The sequence below is a fragment of the Strix aluco genome, chromosome Z, assembly GCF_031877795.1.
Source record: "Strix aluco isolate bStrAlu1 chromosome Z, bStrAlu1.hap1, whole genome shotgun sequence".
NCBI lineage: Eukaryota > Metazoa > Chordata > Aves > Strigiformes > Strigidae > Strix > Strix aluco.
In genome coordinates, this window is record NC_133971.1 from 37657335 (window position 1) to 37682671 (window position 25337).

At 39.6% G+C, this 25337-nt stretch overlaps 1 protein-coding gene across 8 annotated transcripts in view; it reads left to right on the forward strand.

Moving 5' to 3' along the window:
* FOCAD (focadhesin) overlaps positions 1-25337 on the forward strand; it is a 134650-nt gene that overhangs the window by 20656 nt on the left and 88657 nt on the right. For all 8 annotated transcript variants that reach the window (XR_012621792.1, XR_012621791.1, XR_012621793.1 and 5 more), the window contains 6 exons: positions 3190-3291; positions 5230-5434; positions 7628-7834; positions 8282-8369; positions 9063-9265; positions 14536-14793. Coding sequence is in view for 5 of the 8 variants with exons in the window: in XM_074813563.1 (XP_074669664.1) it covers positions 3190-3291; positions 5230-5434; positions 7628-7834; positions 8282-8369; positions 9063-9265; positions 14536-14793 (1063 nt within the window). In the remaining 3 variants the exon portion in view is untranslated. The remainder of the gene's footprint in view (positions 1-3189; positions 3292-5229; positions 5435-7627; positions 7835-8281; positions 8370-9062; positions 9266-14535; positions 14794-25337) is intronic.

A 25337-nucleotide genomic window follows, 5' to 3' on the forward strand; every position in this document is an offset into this window, starting at 1 on the left:
CCCAGGATGCAGTTTGCCCTCTTGGCTGCCAGCGCACACCACTGGCTCCTGTTGAGCTTAAAGTCAACCAGCACCCCCAGATCCCTTTCTGCAGGGCTGTGCTGTAGCCACTCCTCTCCCAATTTATACTTGTGCCCAATGTTACTTCACCCTAGGTGTCAAGTCTGGCATTTCAACTTGTTAAATATCATCCCACTAGTCATAGCCCAATGCTGCAATCTACCCTCTATCCCAGCTGAAACGAGAACAATCCCTCTGCAAGGCCTCTTGTCCTTAAGAGAGTCAACAGCAGCTCCCAGTATGGTATCATCAGCAGCCTTGCAAATCGTGCATTCAATTCCTGCCTCCGGATTACTGATATTGAACAGAACTGACCCTAGAATTGAACCCCGAGGAACACCTCTGGTGACCAGTTGCCAGTCACATGTAGCCCCGTTCGCTACACCACCTTGATCTCTGCCCTTCAGCCAGTTCTTCACCCAGGGCACTGTGAACCCACTCATCCCACAGTTGGACTACTTGTCCAGAAGGATGCTGTGAGGGACAGTATCAAAAGCCTTACTAAAATCCACAAAAGCTACATCCACTCCCTTCCCTTCTTCCAGTAGGTGGTTGATGTTATTGTAGAAGGATTCAGATTATTTAAACAGGATTTTTCCTTTGTAAACCCATGTTGACTGTGCTTGATGATTGCATTATTCTTTAAATGCTTTTCAGAAATACCCAGTATAATCTTATCCATAATTTTTCCATGAATTGAGGTTAGACTAACAGATCTGTAGCTTCCTTCGTCTTTCCTCTTGTCCTAGTTTTAGACTGGAATAACACTGGCTAGCTTCCAGTCACCAGAAACCTCCCCAGACTCCCAAGACCTTTGGTAGATGAAGAAGAAAGGTTACCAAGATTGTAGAGCCTGTTTGTTGGTGGAAGTACAATGGTTGGTGAGCATGAGTTTTAAGCCAGGAGTCTGACTGCGTATAAGGAAAAAGGTTTCACTGTAAGCACTGGAGTAGGTTGCATAGAGAGCTGAGGTAAAATTTCTCTACACTGAATACAATGTTGAAGTAAGGTGGCACCTGCGACCCTGGAATTGTCCCAGTCATAGCATAATAAAAAGACTTCTTTAGGTCTTGGACTCTCTGCTCCCTCCCAGGTTTTTAAAACAACAATAACAAACAAACCAAATAGCATTATAGTCAAGGAAGTCTTTTAGAAAGGATTTATATTACTCAGTGTAGTAAGATTAACAGTCTATCAAGAAAACTACTATTTTTTTCACTGCAGTGTTCCATATCTGCTATCCTTTAAGTGAGATAGCTCACATTGCATGAAAGTCATTTGGCCTCTGAACACCTGCAGGAAGCCTTAATGTTATGTTAGAGATGTGTGTATGTTGTGCGTGTGTGTGTGCTGTCCTTCTCTTTTTTCTCTTGGTTTTTTTTTTTTTTTTTAATTCTCACTGTTTTATTTAAAAAGCATGGTAAGTGTCTGAAAATGAGGCAGTCTCTCTTAAGATGTACCACTTCAGTTGGTGGGTCTCAGGTCATCCAGTGCTGTATAGGTGAAACTGACTGGAAGTCTCTCTGATATGTAGCACAGGTTTGTGGACATGTGAACAGGAAAGATGGTTAACCAAACTGAAGGTGATGGTCTGCATCATCTGCGGTTCCTAGATTTATGCTGGCCCTCTCTGTGGCTACCAGTCTTGTGTGGTGTGCAGCATTTTTTGCCTTGCCATTTCTTTGGATTGCCCTGCTCTCTCATGTGTTTGGCAGATCTGTGGGAATCATCAAGTGTTCTTCCAGCTTGGAAGTATCTGATTGTCTGCTGTTAAACTGTTGGTATCCCAGAGAAGAATCTACACTACTATGCTTGTAATTGGCTGAAGCAGGAAAGGAAACTGGGGGAAATAAGGACACTTAGCAGTCAGGTGGGAATAAAGGGGCCAGTGAACAGCAAGGACATGGGTAAACTCCAGAAGGAGGTGATGGAGGTAACTGATGAACCTGCCTTCACATCACCAGTTCTTTCTAATTTCCCATCTCCAGGAAATTCAGTGTTCAGACTCTCATATTCTGTTTTTCTTTCTTATGCTAATTTACTCTAGTTGAATGACTTTGGTTTTGTTTCTGACAGAATGACAGAATAAATTACATACTTCAGGCTCCCCTCCTGCCCAGGTTTTTGTCCACCTGCAACTGCACAAAGGCAGTCACTGATGCGAGCGTTACACTGATGAGAGCACTACATAGTGCTGTAGATGGCCTCCACTCATTGGCTTTGGAGGTGGGGAAGGTGTTGATGATAGATTCATCTGAGAAGGACTGTTGACTACTATGCCTCAGTGACCTTTTCAAAAGCAATCATTGTCAGAGGGCTGGCAGTAAAGCGGAGGTCTCTACGTATGTGGTATTGCCAGCCTTTGTCCTTTCCTGCTTCTTTCACGACCTAAAAAAACCCAACAAAAAGTAAATAAGTTGGGAGCAGATTTAAATTAGTAAGTGGGCTGACGGTTACCTTGATTGGTCTGAGGTGCTGAAGATTTGTACCCCTCATCCTATTACTACAATCCCTGATAAAGAGTCCCTCCCCATCTTTCCTGTAGGCCCTGTTTAATTACTGGAAGGCTGCTATAAAGTCTCCCCCTCCATCTCTCCTCCCCCCTTCCTCTCTCTTCCCCCCTCCCTCTCTCCTCTTCTCTTGGATGAATAACCTCAACTCTCTCACACTGTCCTCACAAGAGATGTGCTCCAGCCCTCTGATCATCATCATGGCCCTCCTCTGGACCCATTCAAGCAGGTCCATGTCATTCTTATGTTGGGGGCCCCAGAGCTGGACACATACTTCAGGTGGGGTCTCACAAGAGCGGCGTAGAGGGGGAGAATCCCCTCCCTCAACCTGCTGTCCACACTTCTCTTGGTGTAGCCCAGAATACAGTTGGCTTTCTGGACTGCGAGTACACACTACTGTCTCATACTCAGTTTTCCAGCTGCTAATACCCCAAGGTCCATCTCTGCAGGGCTGCTTTCAATCCACACATCACCCTGCCTGTATTTGTGCGTGATAATACCAGGTAATACCAGGGGGTTAAATTTTCTTATTTCTACAGCTGCTTTAAATTTGAAGATAGTTATTTTGCACACTCACTTTCTGCATTATAGATCCAAATGTGATTTCTTTGTATTTCAGGAACACTCCTCATCCATTACTCAGTGTACTGGAAAACAGACCTGATTGCTGGCCAGTTCTACTGCAGCAGATAACAGTATTTTTCCATCAATGTCCCGAGAGGTAAATGAATGAATAATTAAAAAATAGCAGATGTAGATAACTTAGTCCTATCAATATAATATAACTGTTTTATTGAAGGCAGATGCAATGAAGGATAAAAATTCTGTCTTTTGAAGAAAAATTATAAAATTTAGTGATACCATTTAAAGAAATGTAAATAAAATACTAGAATAATATATCAAAACCCGTTTTTTATAGTTTTTTTCTGAACTCTTTTATGCTGATGTAATTTTTATGGATGTGGAAAAGTTGGTGCAAAATAGATAGCGGCTTTGGAAATTTTTTTTAAAAAATAAGCAATTTTGATTATTTGCTTTGTGAAGATTTTGGCTGCTTTGTCAAAAAGGTGACTAGTATGCAGGTACAACTACAAAATGGTGAGATCATAAAAGGAAAGCATAGATGATTATAACTCACAGTAAAGGATGAGATCTTTAAAAATGATGTATGCTGCTTGTTTAATAAAAAAAATAATCATTGACACGGCCTTATTATAAAATATCTTTAACAATGACCAAATATCCAAGCTGCCAACAGTTTCAACATTTCTTCATGCTTACCTCCAAGGAACTTGTCCAATAAAACTTCAGTGTAAGATATCAAATGCTGTAGCAGCCTTAAAGCCAGATGTTTTCAGTGATTTTACACCTATATGTATGCTTTTCAGATAAAAACTATGTCTTTTGTTCTCTTTTCTGGAATACTCATACAAATCCAATAAAGTAGTAGTACAGTGAAGTTGACTTCTGTATTCTGTTGCTATGAGTAAACAAGTAAGTTTTTTCTTCTCTTAAATTTCTGGTGGGCCTAGACTACATGATCAGCAGTAAGACTGTCAAGCAGAAGTGTGTTTTATTCAGTTCAATTGATCACAGTATTTTAAAAATACTGTTTGCAGACTTGTTCTTCCACTCAGCTGCTAAATCTGGGATTCATGAAGAGTTCTGTCAGATGTCTGAAAGGGAGAATGAACTGGATTTTTTGCTGGTGGCTTGTTTTGAATTAAAGCAGAAGGTTTAGTTTGCTGGAAAGGAAAATGTCTTAAACTTCCTTTGCTGCTTCTTGTGCAAAGGCTTCAGCATAATAAGGTTCTAGACTGAGAATATAGAATCATTTTGGTTGGAAAAGAGCCTTAAGAACACAAGGTCCGACACTTAACCTAACACTACCAAGTCCACCACTAAGCCATGTCCCTAAGCATGATGTGAACAAATGCCACATAATGCTGATGTAGATCTATTACTGAATTCTTTGTAAAGCTCTGCATCAGGGCTGAGTCTAGTTTAAAACTGACTTTTGATTTTGATTCTGTGTATATTTGTTAATGTATTGATTGTTTTAGTAATGTCAAGAACAGCTCGTATTCCTAACATGGTGAAGACAGAAGAATTGTTCTGTGATAAATTTTTTACTGGGAATCCATCTTGGTTAAAGCAGTTCCTGTTACATTTAATTGATTTAGACCACTGGGCAAAAACTGACAAGGACTGGATGGCTCTTTTAACTGAAATTACTTTTATGTGTTTTAAAAAGACATTTCTAAATAGTCTGATCCAAATGATACTTCAGAATGGCACAGTGGTCTCATGATGTTCAGCAAGGAAAATAATTTTCTTGAATTGATGAGGAAACAAAAAAGAATAAAATTAGGAGTGTCATAATATGCAAGTACATACTAAGTAGTATTCATTCTTAAATATTGAGTCTTCTCACAATTGCACTTTGTTGTATGGTACTATATAAGGTCCCATGACAGTACTTTGTGCTAGTAAGTCCAAGGGGTTTTTTGTGAGATTTAGTAATGGCTTTCATAACACCTTTATGTTAATTGCATCCTGTAGATTATTTCAGGTAATGTTACATTGTTTGGGTTTTCCTTGTTGTTCGTTAAGTTTTCAGTAGAAAGCAGTCTTGACAAACTTACTTATTGAACTGCAGGGCACAGAGTTCATCCGTTGCCATAATGACTCCGTTTCTAAGATACCTGTACTGCGAACCATCTCAGTTACGGGAATATGCTGAACTGCGAATGGGTTTACTTAAGATCTTACTTCAGCCTCATGGTCCAAAGGACAGAGAAGCACCCTCCGTGCTGGAATGCCAGATCGTTCAACTTCTGTGTGATTTTATTCCACACCTTCAGGTACAGTTGTTGTCTGACCCCACCTTTTACAAATAAATGCTATCACCACAATGGTAGTATTATTACTGCCTTTCAAGTGTGCAAATATAGCTTTCTCTTTCATTTCCTATAGACCTGATTTGTTAGCAGTACAGAAATCTAACTGGCTATTTCTCATAGAATGTAAAACTTCTTAATTGTTCATATCTGATACCCCTGGTAAGGTGTAAACTGAAGCATGTTTACCATGATTATTTGCTGTTAGTTGCTTCAGTAAACTTGTAGAGATACCCATGAGAGAGAGAAGGTTGTTAAATTGTAAGATATTTGTCAAAAACATGCAATTTTTAACTTAATATGGATAATATGAAAATGAAACAAACTATATGAGAAGGATGATTTAAGTACTTCTAGATATTCCTTTCTCAGTCTTTGTAACAGAGGGATTAGTAGTCCTGAAGACAAAATTTAATCCCTCTGGAATATGCTGAAGTTTTTGAATGTATTTTTAAATTGCACAGTAATACTTGCTAGGAGCTAGAGATTTAAACTTTCTGTCCCATTTGGTTAGAGGTCTAGGGTGGTGGTTAAGGTTCATAGCTCTGCTTTGCCTCATGCTTTACTGTGATGTTGGTTAAGTTTTTTTTTGTACGTATGAACTTTTTCCTTAGTCTTTAATATTAGAGTAACATCTTCAGTTTCAAGTATATTCCATCAAACATGAGGTGCTATGGTATTACTGCCATAGAAAGAGTTTGATAATATCAATAATGTAAAGTCAAATAGGCTTGATATGAGGATTTTTGGTAGTATCTTCCTCCTGAGGAATTTTACTAGTAAAGTCTACTTTGTACTGGTAGCTACTTTTCACAGTCTTTTGGACTAATAAGAACTTACGTTATACACGTTTGTGTTGGTTCAGGTCTGCTCTTTGTGATGACAGATACATGCTGACTTTTTCTAGTCATAGGGACATTTCTGATTTTGTCTGGATTCTACCTGATGTTCAGTATAATGTTGTATCCTGAACGTATGACCAAGCTTCTGAGTTGGTGACATTTAGCCATAACAATGGCACTGAAGAAGATTTACAGAATTAGTTACAAACATTTCTTTCCTTCAGCATGTTGGTGCTTTTTTTTAAACTAGAAATGTGTTACAATTTTTTAAACTCAGTTTAATATTTGAATGTTTTTGTCTTGCCTGAGATACAACTTTCACAATAGAAAAGGAAATACTCATTCAAGAAGCCTGTTTGATGGATTGTTTTATAACTTGTTATTCCTTCTCATTCTGTCTTTGAACCTCAGGTTCTTCTTATCCTTCCTTTAAGCTCAGCCTTATTTAATCCTCTGTATTGTATAAATGCTGAAATGCTTCCTAGTCATTTTGTCTGACAGTACAACCAAACTGTCAAAAGTACAGCTGACTTTCCTGCTGAAAAATTCAGTGGACATGAGGCTTGTGATTAGAGCAGATTATTCATAGGATTTCTTCCAAGGAACTAAAAATCAGGATGTTATCCTTAATGCTGGCTCCAGAGTTTGTATCCGAACAGCTGGGTTTATCTGGAACTAGAATTTTCAAGAGTGGAAATGCTTTCATCTAACAGATCAGGATTTTGAGGCAACCTGCTTCTTGAAACCTCTTTACTTGGCTTCCAGATATGGAGATACTGCTTTTGGGTATCACACTTCAGCTTTTAATTTTTGTAGCAAGTAGATTATGTGGTGCTCTAGAAGCAGACAACACCACTGTCTTTCTTTTGAGACATATGTTAAAGTCTTGGTTACATTACAGAGGAAACATTGTAGGGCAAGAATAGTTACCTGAATATTTACCTGCTATATGAAATCGCCACACAATTTGTTTTATGTTGCTGAGACAACCCTGAGACCTTCATTAATTTGCTGTTGCTTTTGAGGAAGAGATTTTTCTCATCAGCTGCGAAGAAATCTTTTTATTCTTTCATGTTTCTAATTTTGATTCAAAACATTAAATAGCAGTTCATCTCTTGTTTTTTCAGGGAAACTGGATGAGAGTTTCTTGGGTTTAGTTTATAAATGTTTCTTCAAAGTCTTAGTAATATTTGCAATGGAAACATTGCAGAGCTAAAGAACTAATTCTAAACTTGGAGAATTCTGTGTAGATAGGAAAGGGGAACCAAACCAGAATGTGTTTTGTTTTTTTTTTTTTTTAATTTCCTCTTTACAGCTTAAAGACCTACTGCAAGTTACAGAAGCCTTGTTTTTTCTGCAAGAGCTATTCCTCAGCCTACTGCGCTATCCTGTGTTTTGGAAAGTTCAGTTATCCCAGTTTTGTCTGCAACTATTATGTTTCTGTGAAACATGTTTAAATGTAACAGGAGAATGCTCATCTTTGATCTCCTTAATAGAGGACAACTTTGAGCTCTTAAAAGAGGTAAGAGTTCATGGGAAAAAAAATAGTTGTATTTAAATTTAAACAATGTCATGTTTAAGACACTATTTAGAGATGTTGATACATGGCATTCATTTGCAAGTGAGCAGTGTTGTTTCAAAGCTTCTGATATTTTTTATCTTGGTTGAACACCTTCAGAAGGCAAAAACTTAACTGGTTCTGTGTATACCAGTTAACCTTTTACCATGGGAGTTGGTTTAAACTGAGCTAAAATGTTTAAAACAAAGTAATAAATTAAAATGTTGTAGTTATTCGGTTAAAATACTGGTTTTACACTTCATATTCTTCACTGCGTATACTGTGTCGCTGTGTGTGCGCTCACTATATTTCATGAAGAAACTCCTTACAGTTTTGGTTGTTTCCCATTTGTACTTTTCAGTGTCTCTGAAAAACAAAAAAACCTTGAGCCTCTTTCTTTTTTGCTTGTAGGTATTTCCTGTGGAACAGTGTATAATTGGGCTAGCGCTTCTATTGTTGCAAACACCAGAAAGTCAGCAGAAGTCTGTCTTAAGTCTAGGTAAAGCTGCTCTTGTGAAAGAGGAATCCTCATTCTTAAGACTGTGTCTTTATTTTTTTGTATTTATGAAAATAAGTTGTCCATTCCCCTGAAGTTGGATTGGGTGGTGAAATGTTTTTTGTAAGCACAATTTTTCCTAAATTTAAAAAGTAACATTTGATCTAATGGCAATGAAGATAAATTGTGCTGCTACACTGCTACTTTTTCCATGGATGTTACTGTATTCTAAGCTCCCTGCTATCTTGTCCTTGTCTGTTTCTTTCTGAGTCAACAACAGGATATTCTCAGCTGAGATTAATGCATCCTGAATAGTTTCTTTTGACAGATCTTAAGAAAACAGTCCTGACAGTCATCACAGTGTGTGGCTGAGCTTTTGACTTAGCAGTTTTGATTAGTGGAGTTACTCCAGTGAAAATGAAGGACTGTGCTACATTCCATTATTGTATTTCTTGCTGCCATCAGGTACTTTGCTATAAACAACAGAAATGTATGAGTGTCTGACAAGAATTGGAGTTTTACCAAAAAATCTTTTGCACTTTAACTCTAGTATGCACGTACTGTGATTCTGGGGACTGTTACTTTGCTTGACCAGACTGTTTCCTAGAAATGTTTGTGACATGGCTAAAAATACACATTATGTTAGTTCTTTTTCCCCTATGTGATCTTTGTTTTTCCCGACTTTGTCTTAAATAGCGAACAAGCTTCTTTCCTGTTCAGAAACCCAGAACATCTCAACCACAGCCCATACTTTGGTGATGCCTGTGCTGCAGATATTATGTTCTACAACAGTTGGGGACTGCCTATCAGAGGATGATTCTGGAACTACCAGGCAGCAGCTGGCTGTAAATCTTTTGGAAATGTTACAGGAAGAAGGTGTGAAGGAAAAAAAGGAATTGGTAAAGTTATAAGGTTTTTTTCCTTCTTTTGGGCAGGCAGGAGATGTATTTAACAATTTTTCTGCATCATGTCTAGGTGCTTGGTAAAGACTCCACATGTGTGAGCTTCTTTGTGTAATACTTTGTATGGAAACACTCAAAAATATGTATAGTCCATAAAGCTAGACTACTGGTAAAGTGGAAGTGTATGCTAGATACTGTTTTACTTATGAGATGGGGTTTTTTTACTTTTAGAGACCGTACAGATTAAAGAATCCACTTGCATTATTAATCAAGGACTTAGTAAAAAGCAAGGTTATGTATGCTTGCTTTGTCTCTTTCAGACTTGGTTATTCTACTCATCTGTATCCTTTTCCTTACCATCATATGTGACTGTTAGCTACCGTTCTTTCTCCTTTGACTGGAGAGAGTTATGGAGCACATAAGTGTCAGCAAATTCCAGCTTGTTATCCTGGACCTTTTTATCAGTGCTGTTGTTGTTTTGTTTTTATTTATTTGCTTATGTTCCTCATAGTTGCCCTCCACCCATTTGTCCCATCTGTTCTGAGAACAGGTGACAGAAAGTCTCTTTGATCAAGGTGTGCTTAGTACTGTGTGGAAGCTAAGCTACCTTTCTGCTTTACACCCTTGTTACATGGTGTCAGGAGGGTGGTGATGTGACAAGTTGGAGGCAGGAAAAGATGCCAATTCTGAGTTCTGCCATGTCTCCTTGTCCTGGAATCCCTCTCCAACTTCATCTTCCATTTCCACAAATCTTAAGAGGCAAGCCTATTTGTACTCCTAGTGAAGGATAAATGTTTTAAAGTTCACTAAAGCCTACATGCTTTATTCTGCTCTGAAAGAACAGTCTGTGGGATGTTTTTAAGTGCAGAAGGCTGCTCACTTCCTCTTAATGGGACTTTCTAGGTGGCAGCCTGTACTGATGTCACTGGAAGTTTGTTTCAGAGAGAGGTGTTCTGGGTGCTTCAGTCCTCTGTGCTCTCTGTCACCAGCCAATCTGTTTTGTTTTCTGTGGTGTTGTAGAAGCTAGTTAAATGTCTTACAACACGACTGGGTTACTGTAGGACACAGATTACTGTACACTGTATAACACTGGCTTCCTGTAACAGAACTTTGTTGTACTGATTCTGCTATTCTCCTCGCTTCAAAAAGCATGTGAAAGCTTTTCTTTTAAGGGCTTAAATAATTTGTGATGACACTAACTTTTTCTGTTAGCTATGTTAAACTGAAAAGACACATTTTGGTGGGAGTTCTCTAACAGTCATTTCACTTCTGTCTCAGATAGACATGCTTGTGATGTTCATAGCAGGTAGCATGGCAGATCTTTGGTAATACATGTTCAGCAGTGAGAATGGGAAGACAGACACTCATTTTGCCTGGTTATTGTTTGTAAAAAGTATGCCAATAACCTTTGGTTCTCAACTGAAACATTAAAAAATGTAGAATTTCTGTGTAATGTTCCCATAGGTTCAGTCCATTTGTGTTGTAGGATCATATTAGTACTAACAGAATACAATCTTTAATGAATTCTCCTTACTTAGACTTTCTTCACACTGGAAATGGGCATGAAAAGAGGTAGGAATAGAAAGGAAGTGTTGTCCACACTGAGCAAGCTTTGAATAAAAGTATTTAAAAGTAAGCATAAGTTATGATATATTTTCTTAGAATCACAGAACAGCCCAGGTTGGAAGGGACCTCAAAAGATCATCTGGTCCAGCCTTTCATGGGAAAGGGAGCCTAGATGAGATTGTCTAGCAACTTGTCCGATCACATCTTGAAAACCTCCAGCGATGGGGACTCCAACATGTCCCTGGAGAGGTTGTTCCATGAATGATTGTTTTCACTGTAAAAAATTTCTTTCTTATATCAAGATGAAACCTCTCCCAGTGCAATTTGTACTTGCTGTCCCTTGTCCTATCCATGTGGCTGCTTGTAAAGAAGGAGCTTCTGTTCTCTTAGTAGCTGCCCTTCAAGTACTGGAAAACTGGTGACATCCCCCTTGAGCCTTCTCTTCTCCAGGGTGAAAAGACCTAACTTATAGGGCAGGTTGTCCAGCACTTTGATTATCTTCATGGCTCTCCTTTGGACCCTCTCCAGTCTGTCCACATCATTTGAATTGTGGGGCCCAGAACTGGACCCAGTATTCCAGGTGCAGCCTGACAAGCGGTGAGTAAAGTGGGATGATCACGTCTCTATCTCTGCTAGTAACGTTCCTAAAGATGCAGCTCAAGATCCAATTTGCCTTTGCTGCAGTGGTGCGCTGCTGACTCATGTTCAGCTTGTTGTCCACCAGGACCCCCAGGTCCCTCTCAGCAAGGCTGCTCCCCTGCCACAGAAATCATAGCCTGTACTGGGCTCCTTGGTTATGCAGGATTTGCACTTGTCTTTGTTGAACTTCATACAGTTCTTTCTAGCTTACTCCTCCAGCCTGTTCCGGTCTCTCTGAAAGATGGCTCTCCCTTCTGATGGGTCCACCTCACCAACCAGTTTAGTGTCATCAACAAACTCAGTGAGGGTGCTTTCAGTCCCATTGTCCAGATCATTTATGAAAATGTTGAACAGTATGGGGCCCAGCACTGATCCCTGGGGGACCCCGCTTGTGATAGGCTGCCAGCCTGAGTAATCGCTGAGTAACCACTGATCACCACTCTCTGAGTGCAGCCTGTGAGACAATTTCCTGACATCTCACAGACCACCCATCCAATCTGTATCTTGACATTTTTTCCAGGAGAAGGCTGTAGGAAACAGTGTTGAATGCTTTGTTGAAGTCCAGGTAAGCAACATACACTGCTCTCTCCATGCAGACAGAAGTTACTTTATAGTAGAAGGTGATCAGGTTAGTCTGGCACAATTTGCCTGTGGTAACTCTGTGATTGGGAAAATCCAGCACCTGCTTAATTTGGTTTGTAATAGTTTCTAGGAGGACTCTTCCACCACTTTCCCAGGGATTGAAGTAAGGATAATGGCCCTGAAGTTTCCTGGCCCTCTTTTGGTCTATTCTTGTAGATGGGCATGAGAACTGCCCTCTTTCAGTCATCAGGGATGCCCCCTGATCTCCACGACTTTTCAGAGATAATAGACAGTGGTCTTCTAACTATGTCAGCCACTTCCATGAACACCCTGGGGTGGATTCCCTCAGGGCCCATCGATTTATGTGGGTTGAGCCCTTGCAGAGGTCCACTACTGGTGGGTCAACACATGTGTTGTAGCAGCTTGATCCAGTGGTCTGGGGTCCAGCTACAGCAGTAGAGACAGAGGAAAGGAGGCTTTGAGAACCTCTGCTCTGTCAGCATTATTTGTAACTTGTTTCCCTGCACTGTTTAGTAATGACCTATGCCTTCCCTGTGCTCCTGCTTACTGCTCACACATCTGAAGGACCCTTTCTTCTTCTTGATGTCACTGGCCAATTTCAGTTCTAGCAGAGCCTTAACCTTCCTGTCTGGATCTCTGCATGCCCTAGCAAGGTTCTTGTAGCCCTTAATGGGTATGTGGCTGCCTTTCAATAGCTGGTGTGTTTCTTTTTTGCTTTTAACTGCGCTCAAAAGCTATGTTTTCTTCAGAGGCTTTTTTTTTTTTGGCAGTGATGGTAATAGGGAGCTGTTGTACTTGTAGCCCCAAGATTTTGAAAAGTGTTAGAATGTGGCTAACCTGCATTCTACTTTGCCATTGAGGGATTTTATATATATCTTTCAGTGTTGGTAGGCTGAAATTTTCTACCTAACCTGCTTGAATGGGGTGCAGCATTAAAGTAGAAATACAGTGATAGCTTATTTTCATGCAGCTGAAATAAAGGGGAAGGGAGCAAGTATGGTTGTGTAGCAAAACCTTTGGGGAAGTAGTGTGGAATGGGAAATACCAGTGTAATATTTCAGGCTCTACCAATTTTATCAGTCTTTTCCAGGCATTTAAAAAAACAAACCAAAAAAAGCACAAAAAAAATCAAAACAAAAAAAACCTGTAATAGTCTGATCTTGATTTCAAGCTCTACAATCTTGTAGGTGCAGACAACTAAACAGTACAGCTTACAGATCCTGAAGCTCTTCTTAGCCCGCTGTATGTTATTGGATAAAGTTTAAATACCTTTATCAATACATGGCAGTTTCACACTCTATCGAGAAGAGGTATTTGGCTTCAAGTGACCTTAACAGCCAGAGAGGTGGCATTCTAGATTGCTGAAATTTTTACACACAGTAACTGTAATGCTTAAGTAATGGAATAAGCTAATTTTAATGTTATTTTAAAAAGGTCATCTAAAGTACAGAGGCATTCTACCTTCCATTAGCCAAAATAAGTTTACATTACATTGAACAGTGTGATTAAAATGGAATTCTGCAGTTTTATGGAGAGCAGTTTTTGCCATTCAAAATCGCTTTTTCCCTGGTGATTTAAAGGTGAGTAGGCCCTGCCCTGTTGGAGTCTGAATTACATTTGTAATGTTCACTTGGAGACCTTTTCAATACTTCTTGACCTGATTTTTATATAAATGTTCTTCATGTAATCACTACCTGCCAACTACTATCTTAATAATGGAAAGATGTTTCTGAGAACATTGCGTTTTCTAAGGAACCAAAGAATAGGATAGAGATGGTTTGTCTTGGATTAAGCTCTTCTGTTGTAATGAAAACTTTGGACTTCCACATTAATTTGCAAGAGCCTTTATATATATATATATATATATATTTACATATATTAAAGCCTGAGTTAGGAGCATTCCTCATTTGTATTTCACTACTTACCTGCTTCTGAATGTTACCTTCTGTGACTGCATCTATACAACATTTTGTTCTGAGAAGTGAAACAGTTAAAAAAAAAAAAAAAGTTGGATTAACTTAAACTATGGTGTTTTATTAAGTAATACCAAAAGTTAAGAGAATTTCCTTAAAATAATGTCGATGATACTTAATGCTTTCATGATGCACCGGTTAAGTGTCAGGAATGGAAGCTTTTAATCTACTCCAGTTCTATTGTGTCCATTTTAGTAAGGAAGTAGCACTGCAGTTACCAGCAGGAACTGGAATGGTGGAAGCCAAATAAACGAGTCACTTGTGTATAGGGAGTTAGCAACCCATTCAGATATCCTTAGTTCAAGAATTCACGTAAAGGATTGTGAAGAAATGTGTTGCAATTTATTCTTTACACTTACTCCATTAGGACCCTAAAAAAAAGACTTGTTTTGGATGACAGAACTGAAATAGTTATGTTTTTTCTTTGTTCTTTCATGGTACCTTATTTGTTTGGTTGAGAATTTTGTTTGTTTCTCTTGTTCTCAGGTGTCGTGCAAACTCCTTTTCCCCATAACCAGCTCTTACAGCTCATTGTATGCAACCTGGAAGATCATAGAGCTCATGAAAGAGAAGTCTGCAGTTACTAACTGGTTATCTTCAGTGAAATCACTGCTACCCGTTACAACTCAAGTCCCTGCCCATGTTTTTCTTTTGCTGGCTTATTTACTGATCCAAGAAAATGGAGACAGTCTTTGTGATGTACTCCAGGCTACTACGGAAATAGCCAAGGCTGATTGTTCTCAGGTAAAAACATACCGTTGGTGGACTTTGTTACAGGAATTGGGCTGGGTTCTGCAGCCAGAGAGAGGCAAGGCTGCCACAACTCTGTGACCATCCGACAAGCAGCAAGACTGCCTATATTCCCAGTAGGTAATGCACATGCAGTGCACACATGCACCACATACCTGTGCTTATTTGTATATAACACAGACACACAGAGCACTCACAAGAAAGCAAAACAGCACCAGAGCCTCTGTCTTGCTCCACTGTGGAGGTCTCCTATGAAGACAAACAGACAGAGTTTTTCAGCCCAGAGAAGAGAAGGCTTGAGGGAGACCTTATTTCAGCCTTCCAGTACCTAAAGTAGACCCACAAGAAAGCTGGAGAGGGACTTTTTACAAGGGCATGTAGTGATAGGACAAGGGGTAATGGCATTAAACTTAAAGAGGATAGATTCATATTAGATGTAAGGAAGAAATCCTTTTCTGTGAGGGTGGTGAGGCACTGGAACAGGTTGCCCAGAGAAGCTGTGGCTGCCCCTTCCTGGAAATGTTCAAGGCCAGGTTGGACGGGGCTTTGATCAACCTCTGATCTAGTGGAAGGTGTCTCTGCCCATGGCAGGGAAGTTGGAGCTAGATGATCTTTAAGGTCCCTTCCAACTCAAACCATTCTGTGAATATATGTACAGTGCATGGATATGTACAGTATGGATTCCTCCAGCAATGGGCGTAGACAGTCATTGTGCACAGTATCCTGGATCCCAGTCTCACCAGTTGCTGGCATTTGGACATATGAGCCCCTGAGGCCACAGCTCCGCTGCAGCTGCTGGTGCAGCCTGCCCACCATCCTGCAGAGACACACACACCTGTACATACCGCCCAATGCCCTGCTGTCTGGGACTACCCTGGCCCCCATGTAGGCAGCCCCTATGTGGTCTCACCCTTAGACACATACATATGCATGCACATGCATATATCCCAAGCTGGCTGGAACTCACCTTTTCTGTGTCACTTAGAGCAAAATATATATTATGTCTCTCTTCTGGAGTATTTTTTAGTTGTTTAGGCTTCGGAAAAAAAATAGCTGATTTGTTACTAAGCTGCAGAAGTTTTTAAACTAGGTGACAGCTTCATCTGTTGTGATTGGTCTGCTGTTAACCTTTTATGTCTCAAGTCTCTTTCAGGCTGGCCTTTTGTTGTTTTCTTGTATGGGTATGTTTCATAATGCACTCAAATTGATACAGACTTGGGAGCATGTGATTTCTTTAAAATTTTTTTCGCAGTTTGAATTTTTTCATTCTATTGTTTTTCTAGCATTGCATTCAATTGTACTTTTGCATTGTAATTAGGTTTTGTGGGGATTAGTTATTTTATATTTCTAGGCTTAAATGATGCTAGTTCCAGGGTTTTTGGTTTTTGTCTTTAGACACTTGACATTTGTTAACCTTTGTATTAAAGATAAGATTTTGGGTGGTGTGTAGAAAAAGTAATTCTGTCCTGTTCAAACACACAGTAACAGCTTGAAAAGTCCAGTTTTCAGTCTGGAGAAGACTGCGGGGTTTTGCTGTAGGATTACTGGTCAGGACTGCAAGTGTTATGTGGGCATGGAAGAACATGTAGAATCTGTTAATTTACATGAAGTATAAGATTAGTTCTCTGAAAAAAAGAGTGAAATGTATTATTTAAATTTTGGCCAAACCAAGTGTAGCTGGGTTTCCAAGAAGTGTGTAACCTCCAAACACATTTAACTCATTGTTTTCCTCACTACATCTTGAGGAAATAAACACATAAAATACTTTGGAAGGAGGAATAAAAAAGGGAAGGCTTCACTGGTCTTAAAAGGATTTTTCATTGTGGCATCTGTAGCATAGTGCGCTTTTTTTTTTTTCCTTCTGGAAGAATCATTGAATAGTTTGCATTGGGAAGGACCTTTAAAGGTCATCTAGTCCAACGCCCCTGCAATGAGCAGGGACATCTTCGCCTAGATCAGGTTGCTCAGAGTCCCATCCAACCTGACCTTGAATGTTTCCAGGGATGGCACATCTACCACCTCTCTGGGCAGCCTGTTCCAGTGCCTCACCACCCTTATCTTAAAAAATGTCTTCCTTATATCTAGTCTGAATCTACTCTCTTTTAGTTTAAAACCACCACCCCTTATCCAGTCACTACAGGCCCTACTAAAAAGCCTGTCCCCATCTTTCTTGTAAGCCCAGTTTAAGTATTGAAAGACCGCAGTAAGGTCTCCCTTGAGCCCTCTCTTCTCCAGGCTGAGCAACCTGAACTCAGCCTCGTAAGGGAGGTGTTCCATTCCTCTGATTGTTTTTGTGGCCCTCCTCTGGACCTGCTCTAACAGATCCATGTCTTTCCTGTACTGAGGAATCCAGAGCTGGACTCAGTATTCAGGTGGGTCTTGCCAGAGTGGAGTAGATACGGATGCAACATACTGGGAAAAGGTATAACAGTGAAAAGAAAATTGCAAACTAAACTGAAGGGTACAGCCAACTGGGGCTCTCTGCAGCACTTCTGTAGCACACTTCAAACCGCAAATAGACATCAGTTGAATTGAAAAAAGTTAGTGGGCGATTTCCTTTTATAGTATATCCATGCCTGTATGTGAATTAAATAGGGAAGTGTCATGCTTTGCTCATTTTACTGTATTTTGAAGTTCCTGATTTGTCCTGTGCATGCTGCTATCTTTTTAGTGAATATGCAGGTCGTGACAGATTCAAGATGACAGTGTTTATAAAAAGCCTGAACTGCAATGTTGATATTTGTTTTAGGAAGAACCTATAAGGCTACACAGCTTATTTACAAAATAAGAACAGGGTCTAATTCCTAGATAGTTGTTTTTGAGTATTTATTCAGGGTCCTTGGTGTACTCCTTCTTGAATTGTGTGTAGAACAGCTACTCGGGCTTGTTACTAAGTCTCATGTCAGTGGAAGTACTGAGCTGCTAGAAGTTAGAACCGACTCCTCCAAGTTAGGCATCTGGTGGAAATGAGCAAAATTAAGTGTTTTTTGTTCTTTTCAGGATATCTTTTTCCATTCTTACTTTGTTCACTTAATGGTTCTTTCTTATTTTCTCAGAATGGCTATTATTTTCTTGTACATGGATGAATTTTTCTCTTAAACTACAGACTTAAAATCCTCCCATTTTATTATAGCCTTGCACCTCTTCTAGAGGATGGTTAAATAACACAAAATGGGGAAGAATTGAAAAGCAGAAAAAAAGCATAACAAAACATGTGAGCAAGTCAGAACCTCACAGTACTCTTCTCAGAGCTGTGGACAGCTGTGGCAAGAGGGCACTTGAAGCTGCTTTTGCTGCTTCATGCAGTGTTTGGCTTCCTTTTAATATGTCATCTGCTTCTTGTCATTCAGTTTAATTTAAGATACCAATGCTGTGTGTTGCTTAAAACCTTGGAGAGAAAAATACTGGGTCACAAAGGCTCTGGTGATCTGTGGCAAGGAGAAATAAATATATTGCACTAAGACTTTGCAGGTTAGTTTTCTTGACATGGTAGAACTCTATAAACAACCTATGCTGGGAGAGCTATTTACCAAATGGTGATGGTATTGATGCTGATTACCAGGTGCAATGGCATGCTCTAGTATTTTTTGAATGATCATGGTTTAGAGTTCATTCAGTAAGTTGTTACTTAACTGTTTTGAAAGAAGTGGAAGCCTTGAGCATTTTTTAAGCTTTTCTTAACAAGTGGCTTTATGCCTTAAGTTAGAATATCAAAAAAAACCCCTAACAACAACAAAAAACCCCAACAAAACCCCACATTTTCTTTGTTGAAAGGTAAAGGAAACCATAGATTTGACTATTGTTTCTAAAAGTGCGGGTTAGTCTTCTGAAATCAGGGTATAGGTTTACCTTGGTCATCCAATTCACAGCTACGGAAAGGTTTACTGCATTACTAACAATGCTAATGTTTCTATTAAGTGTTTCATTCATGAGTTTATGATCATCAGAGGTCTGGAGTTTTGGGTTATATGTAATATAATGGATTGGAGGGGGCGGCTTTGTATGAAGTAGATTGCCTGTTAAGACTTTATTTTTTTGGACCAACTCTAACATTGAAGTGCCTTACGATGTGCTATTTTAACCCATGCTAAAAGGTTTACTTACTGTGCTGGGTTCAAGCATCAAGTATTAGATGCATGAAGTATTGACCATATTATTTAAGTACAAGTTGGGAAGCTGGTTTAAAGTAAGCAGTCTCAGTATTTTATCTTCAGGAAACAAAAAGCAATCCTTTCATAAGCAGACATGTTAAGAATAGGGTGGTATTGCTGGAAAGTAGCACTTATTTTAGAGCTCTGGTTGAGAGGAAAGGTGGGGAGCTAATCAATGACAAGGGTAAGAACGTAAAACTTACAGGTAATGACAATTGAGCTGACCATGACAATGTGATCCTAAGCCAGCAGTCAGAAATCAGTCTTCCAGATGTGTTTTCTCTTGTAACTGCAAGACCCAGGTTTTTGAGGTAAGACGCAAAGCTTTAAGGTAGCCTATAGATGCTTTGTTGACCTTGATTTTTTTTTTTTGTTGGTTTTATTTTTTTTTTTTTGCAAGGCTATTAAAACTGGATTTTCTCACTTTAAGTGGGAAGCACCTAATCACGTTCAAGGGCAAAAGTAAGCAAAATGAATTGTATTTTGGTGTAAAAGAAAAGCTGAGCTGATGTAGAACCACCTGTACATCTCTTTAACTTAGTTTCTTGAAAATCTTTCTGTAAGTCAGCATTCAAAACTAGTATGAGTAGTACACCCCAACTATGAGTAGTTTGACAGGTCTACTAAATAGTCTGTAATCAGGGATACAGGCCCCAGACTTTGTAAATTAATTAATTAATTATCCTCTAGGAAAAGGGTAGGTAAGTTACAACTCCATGTTTTGACACCTGCAATAGACATACATCTACCCTATCCTGGGAAACTTCAGTTCTGATGCAAATTGCTGCAAGTGAGGCAGTTTTCTTCTTGTGTCTAGCCATGTATAAATGCCAGGCTCTTTATTGTGGGTTTCTTGGTTTTGTCTGTAGACTCTCTCTGCAACCTAAGACTTGGGTTGCTGCAATAGGTCTTTGAGTCATATGATGAATCAGTGGCTTATTACAGAAAGAGGAAAGGCATAATGCTTTTTTATTAACTGATATAGTTATTCAAAATGCAATTTGATGTCATTTAAAAAAGCAATAACTTGCTGGAAAAAAATGACTGAAGTAATATGGCATCTGAGCAGAATGGCCTGAACTCTGACTGTAGGGAATAATTCTCTTCTGAATTTCACTGGAGTAATCTGGAATATCTCCAGTGACTTGAAATGAACAGTTTTAGAGACAAATTTAAATGCAACTCACCAGAATTACCGAAACTGTAGACAGATACAGGGAGAGGAGTTTAACCAGAAGTTGCTGATGTTTAGCATAATGTGAGTGGGCTTACCGACTTTCTTTGTTCACTTATTTTAAGCCAAAGTTTTTGTTCACCAATACAGTAAATAAGATTGATGATGGACAGAGCCTCTTTGAGCTAACTGTGGTGGTCTGACTACTTTGGAATGAAGAAACCCTTCAGGCTGGTGAAAAGGTCCTTCCTGGCACTGAGAAAAATGGCTTATGCCCAAATTAAATGAGAAGGTGAAGTTCAAACTGCTTTTCTGTTTCCCTAATGAGAAGTCCATATGAATTAGAAACTGTTGCTTAAAATGCAGAACTCAAACCATAATTTGATACTGTCCAACTGGCTCACATTTCATTTGGGGACTGCAAATGGTGAGCTTTTAGTCTTTTAAATTACTGTGGGCTTTAAAATACTTCTTTGCAAAATATGTAGAGTATTCAGGTATCTTTTTAGTAGTATCACATAAATCAATCTGTAATTAGCGATACAGCAGATGTTCTGCCGGGTAATATTTGCAGATTTGACATGAGAAGAATACTGTGCTTAATTGGGGTGATATTTCCCTTTTCAGTCCTTAGTTGAGTGCAACTAAGGACATCTGAATATTCTCCAGGTAGCAATAGCTAATGCATTGCAGTCTTTTAAAGTACGTTTTCATTCCAAAAGATCTTAATGCTTTAAAACTGGGACTTACTGTCTGGCTCAGTTGAACTTGGGATCACCTGGCATCTGCCTTGACTCTGGCAAGTTATTTTAGTTCTGAGTCTGCTCAGTGGGTCCACAGAGATTATTACAGTGTGATGCAGCACTGCACTGAAAGAGTATCATGTTGGTTCTTATAGGTACAATGCTCTTTGTAAGACAGGAAGAATGACCTGGGACTTCACTGGTCTTGCAGTTAAATTAGTTAGTACAGGGTCAGAAAAGCAGATTACTTTAATAAAGTCAGTGGGCAGTGTGATGGCAACAACCACTAACATATTGATGGCAAAGTTATACTTCGGGAATTGCTTTATTTGGTTTTGTGTTTTATTCAGTTCCACATAAATAAATGGTGCTTTATAAAAGATGGAGAAATAAGTGGTAAAGCAGTGATCAAAATGTCCTTTAAGTTAAGAAAGTGAAAGGCTCATCACAACAAGATTGTTAAACATTTTGAGTCTTCAGTTCCATAGGGCACTTTCTGAAGGACGCAGTGGAAGGTGGTGTGCCTAATTAGAAGGCTGTTCTGAAGAAGAGAAGGAAGTCAGAGGTTGGGTGTGGAAAGAAGAGAACAAAAACTGGCTGCTAATCCCCAGTTTATTTTTAAACAGTCACCACTACTACCTTGAATCTGCTCCTTTGGTGTTAGCAGCACCTGAACACTCAGTTTAAACTCAGGTGTTTGTAATGGAAAGAAGGTCTAACCAAATAATGACAGGTACATTCCAAATTCCATGTCTTCAATTCATGTTCAAATCGAAGTAAACTTGGGCTAGCAGACCTCAGTGCTTAGCCTTGCAAAAGGTAAATAAAGTGTCCACAGAATGAAAAGTGTCAACTTTGCAGCCAAACTGTGGACTACCTCTACTACAGCAGAATATATATATGGAAGTGCTGAGATGTCATGGTGAGGGTCATAACATAAAAAGAGTTGTCTTGCTCTTTTTTTTCTTTATTTTTTTCTTTTTCTTTTTTTTTCTTTTCCTTTTTTTTTTTTTTCATAAGAGATTGAGATAATCAGGAATTCTGCTGCTGGTGAAATTCTGTTACTTTTGTACTTCAGGTGATTAGTGGTTGTAGCTGTTGTTATTGAATTGAACCAACCAGAGAATGTGCCCTGCTGGATCTCCTCTTTCTGAACAGAGAAGGGCTGGTGGATGATGTGGTGGTTGGAGGCCGACTATGGCACAGCAATCATGAAATAATAGAGTTCTCTATTCTTAGAGAGGCCAGGAGAGGGCTAAGCAGAACTGCCATCCTGGACTTCCAAAGGGCTGACTTTGTCTTGTTTAGGCACCTGCTTGACAGGATCCCTTGGGAGACAATCCGGAACGGTATAGGGGTGCAGGAAGGCTGGGCACTCTTTAAGAAGGAAGTGTTAATGGCACAGGAGCAGGCTGTCCCCAGGTGCTGTAAGAGAAGCCGGCGACAGAGAAGACCGCCGTGGCTGAACAGGGAGCTTTGGCTGCAACTCAGGGAGAAAAGGAGAGTTTACAGCCTTTGGAAGAAGGGGCTAGTGACTCACAATGATTACAAAGAGGCTGTGAGGCTATGCAGGGTGGAAATCAGGAGGTCTAAAGCCCAGCTAGAAATTAATCTGGTTTCAGCAATCAAGGACAACAAGAAATATTTCTATAAGTATGTGAGCAGCAAAAGAAAGACCAGGGAGAGCCTCCATCCCCTGCTAGACACAGGAGGAAACATGGTAACAAGTGATGAGGAAAAGGCTGAGGTGCTTAATGCCTTCTTTGCCTCAGTCTTTAATAACAAGACTAGTTGTACTGAGGGAATCCAGCCTCCTCAGCCAGAGGACAGAGACTGGGAGAACAACCCCCCTGCAATCCAGGAGGAGACAGACAGTGACCTACTGCATCACACAGACACACACAAGTCTATGGGACCGGATGGGATACACCCGAGGGTGCTGGAGGAGCTGGCTGGGGTGCTCGCCAAGCCGCTTTCCAGCATTTACCAGCAGTCCTGGCTGACCGGGGAGATCCTGACAGATTGGAGATCAGTCAATGTGATGCCCATCTATAAGAAGGGTTGGAAGGATGATCCAGGAAACTACAAGCCTGTCAGCTTGACATTGGTGCCCAGGAAGCTGATGGAGCAGCTCGTCCTGAGTACCATCACACAGCACATGCGGCACAGCCGATCAGGCCCATTCAGCATGGGTTTATGAAAGGCATGTCCTGCTTGACAAACCTGATCTCCTCCTACGACAGGGTGACCTGTTTATTGGATGAGATACGGTGTAGTTGGGAACTGTCAGTGTTAGGTTAATGGTTGGACTAGATGATCTTCAAGGTCTTCTCCAACCGAGATGATTCTGTGAAAAGTCACTGGTGATTACCATGTTGAACCAAAAGTTGAAGAATTGTGTTTCAAAACAAAACAGGGTCAGAAAGTGAGAATGTGCATTGAGAATGCTATCTTCATTCCTTTCATGTTTATTACAACTCTACAAGGAGGGTTCACAAACAGGATCTCCCATTTCCACACTGAATATTGTTTTTATAAGGAGTCTATTGTCTCTGCAGTAAATTAAGGGAGCATTAAAAAGCCTTGCTATGTTTAAAAATAATTAATGTAATTGATTTTGCAGACATTGTTCTGGTTGTCCTTTATTTTTGTTTTTTCTCACCATTTCCATGAACAGAGCCTACAGAGGACTTCTGTGTATGTACCTCCTCCTTCCCCACTGAATAAAAGGATTTTTATGGTCCAAGATTAGTGATTATATTAGATCTGATTCTAGCTGAGGCATTTTAGAGTAATGGTCTGAAACACTGTGGAAGAAAATTCAGAAGTCTTTTTAAAAGGCTGTCAAATGAAGAGTAGTACATGGGCTTTTAGGCTGTCTTAAATCACTGCAGAGGCTGCACTGACACGTGCTGTTCATACAGTCCTCCCAATGGGATGAATTTTCTTGTGCAAAAGATCTTGTTATACTCTGTGAAACCAGCTGTGCTACAACAGGAAGAAATTAAATTGCCTGACAGAGGTCACTGGTGAATAGTAGTGCAAGGTCTATTACCATTATTAGAGCATTCTGAGGCTTTAGAAGGCATCCATTCTTTTATGGTTTTTCAACTGCTAGAATGAAATATTTTAGTGGTAAATGACACCCTTCTGGAAAATTCAACTGAAGGTGCATTATTTTGTGTTCTTTGGGGGCTGGGAGTTCATTAAAAAAAAAAAAGTAAAATACTTTTTTATTTGGGTAAAAAACACATTTAAGGATATGTTGAAATGGATTTTGTTCGCTCAGGTAATGCCTGATGGTATTGTTCCGTGTCTGATTATGTGAACTTTGGAGAGTAGCTGTAGGGAATCAGTTCCATTGTAGTCAGATCTTGTGGACAGATTCTTTATGGCTGAAGCTTATTGATTAGGATCCTGCTGGAGTACATGAAACTTTTGAAAACCTAGCTTATGTACTCTAAAAAGTGCTTCTCATTTTTGAGAGCAGTTTATTTTAATAGGTTTTATAAACAGAAACTTGTCTTCCATTTATGCACTTAGCTGAAAAAGTGGTTCCTTCATTTGTGTGAATTGTTCAGTACCTTTTGTCTTTCTTACTGGAGCAAGAAATGCCAGAGTACTGAATGCTTTCGAAAACCTGCTTGTTCGACTGCCTTGCCTACTGGAGAACTAGATTGGTGGTACCTCTTTTCCAAAATTCAGCCTGACATTTCTCAGAAACAAAACCTGTAACTTCGCAGTGACATTTATTTCCTGCCTTTCAGTTGGCTTTTTGTGGGGGCCTGGAATGATCTCTTAGTGTTAAAATTGGTCCAAAAGATCCCTCCAGGATAGGCATGCAAGCAAAGGAAGTGTGGTGGGAATAATGTAAAGTAATATCCTACATTTAGAGTTTAAAATGGGGACGGCATATGTTAATATGTATTTGGATTATATTTTTTTGAAATGAGTTTTTCCTTCTCAATATGACTTGTCTTACTGTTTTCTGGCTGGCTTTTATTCTTTGTTCATACACAAGGTCTGTATGAGGACACTTTCTCTTCAGTAAAATGTAAGGAAATGGGAAGGAACAGAAGAGGAAGATTATCTTCTTCCACTGCTATCTTCTCTTAGCTTGTGCTTTTTAAGAACAATAACTGTCCTGTAGCTTAGAAAAAAGAAATCGGACCATCGATTCTGAGAATAGGTTCTCAGACCTATTTATTAAATAAAGCATTTGGTCTTGCGTGTTTAATCTTACTTTAAAAAGGAGAGTATTGACATACCTTGGCATCATTTTTGAGATACAAATTATTTAAAAAAAAAAAAAACCAACAACAACATAATCTTGAAACTCTTCTTCAGGTTGCTAACGACAAACTTGACCTAACTGCTTCATCCTCTGGAAGCGTGGGGGATGCAGAAGGCAGTGTTGCCAGGCAGCATGCCTCTCAGAGCTGCTTCCTTTGTGCTGGGAGCTCATGAATA